We start from the raw sequence: 6,877 nt of genomic DNA, 5'->3' as shown, positions 1-6,877 counted from the left end.
CTCTCATCTTTTTAAGTGGGAGAACTTGCACAATTGGTGGCTGACTAAATACTTTTTTGCCCCACTGTATATTATGTGTGTATATATATATATATATATATATATATATATACATATATTTAATTGTTTGATGAAAAGTATTGCTAGGGACAATTTAGTAGTCGCTGGATATTGGTACTAGGGACATGTCATTGGGTGTCTACTAAATTCTACACTCTTGTGTCCTGTGACCTTTGACCTCAGCAGTCTCTCTCTGTCTCTCTAGCGTCGCTGCTGAAGCTCTGGTACAGAGAGCTGGAGGAGCCGGTGATTCCTCATGAGTTTTATGAGCAGTGTGTCATGAACTACGACAGTCCTGCGGCTGCTGTCGACGTCGTCCTCAACCTCCCTCACATCAACAAACTGGTGCTCTGCTACCTCATCCGTTTCCTACAGGTCTGACTGACCACCTGTCTATCTATCTATCTGTCTGTCTATCTGTCTGTCTGTCTATCTGTCTGTCTGTCTATCTGTCTGTCTATCTGTCTGTCTGTCTATCTGTCTGTCTATCTGTCTGTCTGTCTATCTGTCTGTCTATCTGTCTATTAGGGGTGTAACGGTACACAAACATGACAGTTCGGTACATACCTCGGTTTTGACGTCACGGTTCGATATGGTTTCGGTACAACATGAGGAATAAAACTAATAAAATTGTTGGGGGTTTTTTTGTTTTGTTTTTATTAAACAATGGTTTACTGAACAAACTGCTCTTTCTTTAAATGCATTTAACTCTTTCCCGACATTGATGAGTTATCTCGTCTTTTACAAGAAAACGCTTCCTCACCAAGATGAGTTTTTACGGCTTTTTTTGGTTTTCACTGTTATACACTCGGGGGTGCTATTACGCATCTTCTGAACGAGTACAAAACCTCCCGAACAAAAACACACGTGAACAGGACGGAGAAACGAGCGATCTCTTATGTAAACAGATGCATATGAAAAATAATGCGATCATCAGCAATAGACAGCATATAAATGAAAACTGCATAATATTACAGAGTAAAATGTTGATCCAGGAAGTGGTATATGTCTGTGCAAGCTTTGGAGGTATTGATGGAAGCGATTTACTGGTTTTATGCTTTGATAATCGTACTGAATATCATCCAGATGTAGTTTTTGATAAAAATTGGATTTTCTCACCTTTTTGCTCAAAGTTATGCATTTTTATGAAACCTACCTATATTCAAGTGTTAATAAAAAAAAAAAAGAATGCTTTAAGCTAAAATAAAACAGATTTTTTTGTTTAAAAGTAGAGGCTCTGATCTTTATTTTGGTGTATTGCATATTCAAATATTCATACAGCAAAATATACTGGAGGCCATCAAATTTTAGTGAAAATCATCAAAATCGCTGGAGGTGGCTGGCAACTTTTTAAAAAAATGCGGGCAGGGAAAGAGTTAATTATAATTAACTTTTTCTTAAGGATAAAAATCTACCTCAGCTTATGGTCTCCAAACTATAGTGAGTCCTTTTACCTTACTATAAGATTGCAATTAACAACAGAGCCCAAACTTAAATTCAATGACTATTTATTTTTAACTATAATAATCGACACTCAAATTGAAAAATTGTATGCAAACATGTAAATTGCACATAATGCAGCATTTAAATTAACTTCTAAGTTATACAATTTCAATTTGTTGTCGAAATATAATAATTTAGCCTACAGAGTGGCTGTCATAACTTGTTTCATAAAATATTTGTTTAAACGCGCATTAAACAATCACTAACAGGTAAAGTGAAACATAATTAAGTTACAGTCTAATATTTCGCACAATGCTTTTCACTAGACTTCATTTCTCTAGCAAACAACAAGCTGTAGACATTGCTACATTGCTAACTTGCCTGAGGTAGGAAATGCTATGTGACATTTTGTTTACAAGCTGTTTAAATGACATCTCTCCCTGGTTGAAACACTTATTGAGTGATTACATGAGGGGTGAGATGTTCATTCATGTTTATTTCGCGTTAAAACTAGTAGTAAAGATGAAGGGATGATCGCGCTCCACACTGAGGCGATTATATCTAAATGTTGCTCTTTTCAGTCACTTAGCAGTTTGTTTGTGAAGTCTGTCAAACTACACTTTCATCTGTTCATCTCAAAACAATATTTAGAGACATGAAGAGATCTGTCTGTTTTCCATCACAGGTATTTGCTCAAGCCTCCAGCGTGTCCATGACTAAGATGGATGTCAGTAATCTGGCGATGGTGATGGCGCCAAACTGCCTGCGCTGCCAGTCGGACGACCCGCGGGTCATCTTCGAGAACACGAGGAAAGAGATGAGCTTCATGCGCGTTCTGATCCAGCACCTCGACACCAGCTTCATGGACGGGGTGCTATAGCACAAACACACACATTAGCATTCACACCTAACGCCCACACATGAATCACCCGGCAAACCTCCTCCTGTACATGACACAGTCGCGCTCGACTTCCACAGCGTTTAGGTCAAATCCACCATCCCCATGATTTCTGAATGTTTCTGAATAGATAAACCATCCGTCCTCACATGATAGTGACTGTCCTGCTTTGGTTTCTAGCGTGCATGTACGTGCCGAATGTGTTTGTTTCTGTTTTCTAACTCGACTGACTTGTAGACCAGTCCGTCTGATTTTATATGATTAATTTATTCGTTATTTATTTGAATAAGGGTTTGTAAGTATTGTACTGCCTTTTGAAATAGAAAACATCTGTCCTCACTGGTCACATGCTTGCGATCTCTGTGTGAGTGAGTGAGTGAGTGAGTGAGTGAGTGAGTGTGTGAGTGAGTGTGTGAGTGAGTGTGTGAGTGAGTGTGTGAGTGAGTGTGTGAGTGGGTGTGTGAGTGAGTGAGTGAGCGTGTGAGTGAGTGTGTGAGTGAGTGAGTGAGAGAGTGAGTGAGGGAGAGAGTGAGGGTGTGTGTGTGTGTGTGTGTGTGTGTGTGTGTGTGTGTGTGTGTGTGTGTGTGTGTGTGTGTGTGTGTGTGTGAGTGACAGTGAGTGACAGTGAGTGAGTGACAGTGAGTAAGAGTTCATTTATCACAGTTGTTTTATACACTATTGTGTACGTCTCACTGAAATGGTACAACGCCCCTCATAGTGAGCTACCTGCAGTAAAGGTGAAGTGTGTAAATGATGTGTAAAAATGCACTTTCTGAACTCTAATAGCTAATTGTTGAGTCAGAAAGTGTTTAACATCCAGAATATTACGTGCTTCACCTTTAAATTCTCACATATGCTCACACAAGCATCCAAACGGCCTCATTTACACACACACACACACACACACTGATTTGGTTTGGTGCTTGTAATGATCTATATCACACTGCCAAACACACAATATTGATACTCGGTGCCCATTCCAGCCTCCAGGAGGCGTATCGGTGAGAAACGAGAGACAGAAGAGAGACAGACAATAATGGAGGGAGAGATAAACAGAGGAGAGAATCTCACGAAGAAGTGGCCGGGTTATATTTCACCACAAAATCTAAAATAAATAAATAAAAAGAGGAAATGTGAATTTGAGAACCTAAATGTGAAAAACTAAGGGCTGATCATAATGTCATAATATAAAATGAAAAAATGAAAATGAAATGAAAAATTATCTGAAAAGAAAATAAAGGTCCATTTATATATAATACATCATGATTTAAAAATAGATATAATAATGACCATGGCCCAAATATTATTTTGAATATTTTTAATTGGAATTTAATTGGGTTGAACATATCGTCATGATATTGATTAAAAAAAAAATAAAAATAAAAAAAATGGGCTTTATAATTACCATAAATGGCCCAAATATTGTCTTGAATAGTTTCATTTGGATTCTGAGAGTTGAGCATATTTTCATGATATAAAAAAAAAATGAAAGAAAGAAAGAAATATGGCCCTAAAATGACTATAATAGCCCATATATTATTTTAAATAGTTTTATTGGATTTTGAGGGTTGAACATATTATCATGATATAAAAAAAATACCCTTAAAATGACCATTTTAACATATAAAAGCCACATTAAAATAAAATTAAAAATAATTTTAAAATAGCCCTTAAAATGACCATTTTAAATTATATATAAAAAGGCCCTTCATTTTTTTTTTTTTTTGGATTTTGAGGTGAAATATGAGCTGAACATGCTCTTGACAGACAAAGATGTTTGTATGTTTGGCTTCTCCTCATCTCTGCACCCTGATCTGTCATGGCCACACGTTCACGTCCTCATCTGTACAGAACAATGTGTAAAAATACAAATAAAAGCTAAAACGAAGGAAAAGAAGATAACAAAATAGTTACTACAGTATTTGACAGCAGGAGCGTTTAGGTTTGGATCTCAAAACTCATCCATTAGCAAAAACATAGATTAAAAAAATTATAAAAATATGATTTGAAATATGATTCTATGTCTGATGAAAAGGGAAGAAAATCCATGAGCAGAGCACTGTGACCTTCATCCTGAGACTAGCACACACACACACGCGCGCGCGACAGAGAGGATTATGGGAGATTGTGCTGTATGCAGAGATGTTTCTCGTCACAGGTTTACGCTCATGGTCTTATTACTGTGTTTATGGAGTCATGTTAATAAACCCCCTCTCCCTCCTTTTGTTCTGAGGTCAAAGGTTACTCTGGACGTTACGGTCGAGCTGAACATTGTTTATTAAACAGTTGAAAGGATTCATTGACTGCTGTCATCTTTTCACACACATTATTACTTTAAGCTCTTAGCAGATTACTTATGAGTACAAAACAAATTTGGATAAATTATTTATAGAAATGTTTGTTGTCATATATTGCTATTAAATATTAATACTATACTGCATATTAATATTCAGTACTGTAAAAGATTATTAAATCCACCCCCTCCCCTCTTCATTGAAGAATTGAAGACCCAACCACGACAACCCCACCTTATTTTTCAAGATTCTAAATTAATATAAGCAATAAATAATAATAATAATAATAAAAAACGTTACAATAGGTTAAGTATCGTGAAATGTAGTTTTTGCAAAATACCAAATTATTGCTGTCATTACATTTAAACGAATGGCAACATGGTCATTTAGTATCATTTAGTTGATGTTATAAGTCCTTGGAGGGGCTAGGTGTCCTCTATTTAAAGGTGTTGGGTCATCTGAAGTCTTCGTAAGAGGCTGGATCCAAGCTGGAGCTGCCTTAAAGGGGTCATATGATGTTGCTAAAAAGAACATTATTTGGTGTAATGAAATGTGGTTTAAGGTTCAAAAAACACATTATTTTCCACATACTGTACATTATTGTTTCTCCTCTATGCCCTGCCTTTCTGAAACACGTCGATTTTTACAAAGCTCATCGGTCTGAAAAGCGAGGTGTGCTGTGATTGGCCAGCTATCCAGTGCGTTGTGATTGGCCGAATACCTCAAGCGTGTGACGGAAATGTTACGCCCCTCACCATACTGTGATGCCATGTACCCTGGCGCGATGAGACAACACCAATAAAACGAAACACACAGCGCCTTCACGACATGGCGGCAACAACAATACTACAGCGAGAATCAAAGTTAAGCCACCTTTCTTTTTGGGCGGCGTTATGCAAATCTTCCCACATAGTGACGTAGAAATGTGGGGGCGTGTTTAAACGAGGCGTTTTAGGTAGGTGTGGACCAGTCTTAACTTTTATAAAGAATATCTCTTTGGATTTGAGACTTTAGTCTTTGCAACTTTACAGATCTTCTTTATGCACCAAGAGCTTGTAACACTCCAAAGAGAAAGGAACAATTGAAATCGCATCATATGACCCCTTTAATATTCTTAGTCATTTTCCCTGATATATTGGTGCTATTTTATGGAATGCCAAACCTGCCTAAATTAGAAATAAATATACAAAGAAAAGTAAAAAATAAATAAATTATTTATTTATTTTCACATTTATGTATTTATTTACGTATTTATTTCTTTATTTATTAATTTCCGCATTTATTTATTTATACATTTCTTCATTGGTAAGGTAATGAGGAGGGCGTGTTTTACCTCAGGAATAGTAATCGAGTAGGCGAGGAGAAAGCTTTGAGACCACAGTGACACCTTGTGTAGCCTGCCCTACATGACATGCCTGTTGATAGTGTGTGATGAATGAGTTAGATGGATAATATGGCCAAAATCTTATATCACTGGTTAAGTCATTTAATATCACCCTAACTGTACTGGGTGACATGGATACATATACTCATTATTTCCTACTTTTACATGCAAAAAATGTGACAAATGCTTAAAATACAATGCATATTTTAAAGATTCGGTATAGAAGGATCAGTCACAGCATCAGCTGATTATAATGGGTTCTCTCAGTGTAGACACGGCTTCAGATGCAGATTAATCACACGTTTTAGCCGGAGTCATCAACTGGAAATATCCAGAATTAGATCAAACAAAAGGTGTCAATGGGAACAGAGCTAGAGTATATGAAGAGTTCAGATGCAAAAGCCTATTTTTTTCTTTAAAATATTCCTTTTACAGTGAAAAATTACAAGAGTATTATTATTATTATATTTTTCTAGTTTATTTTACAGTGAAAGCTTACAATAGTATTATTTCTTGTGTTGTTTAATATTTGCATTTACTATTAACAATAACATTTATAATATAAATTATTATTTTATTAAAATATTTTAACAAATATATATATATATATACAGTATCTCACAGAAGTGAGTACACCCCTCGCATTTTTGTAAATATTTTATTATATCTTTTCATGTGACAACACTGAAGAAATGACACTTTGCTACAATGTAAAGTAGTGAGTGTACAGCTTGTATAACAGTGTAAATGTGCTGTCCCCTCAAAATAACTCAACACACAGCCATTAATGTCTAAACC

General features: G+C 36.1%; 1 protein-coding gene across 1 annotated transcript in view; it reads left to right on the top strand.

Annotated features, from left to right (window-relative positions):
• LOC107567020 (rho GTPase-activating protein 39-like) overlaps positions 1 to 6,877 on the top strand; it is a 27,087-nt gene that overhangs the window by 11,366 nt on the left and 8,844 nt on the right. Inside the window, exons 7-8 of the mRNA XM_016252601.1 lie at positions 266 to 435; positions 2,189 to 2,449. Coding sequence (XP_016108087.1) covers positions 266 to 435; positions 2,189 to 2,383 — 365 coding nt within the window. The 3' untranslated portion in view covers positions 2,384 to 2,449. The remainder of the gene's footprint in view (positions 1 to 265; positions 436 to 2,188; positions 2,450 to 6,877) is intronic.

This window comes from Sinocyclocheilus grahami, unplaced genomic scaffold (assembly GCF_001515645.1).
Source record: "Sinocyclocheilus grahami isolate Dianchi unplaced genomic scaffold, SAMN03320097.WGS_v1.1 scaffold1122.1, whole genome shotgun sequence".
Lineage (NCBI taxonomy): Eukaryota > Metazoa > Chordata > Actinopteri > Cypriniformes > Cyprinidae > Sinocyclocheilus > Sinocyclocheilus grahami.
The sequence above is the reverse complement of the archived record's forward strand: the minus strand, read 5'-3'. Positions and strand labels throughout refer to the sequence as shown.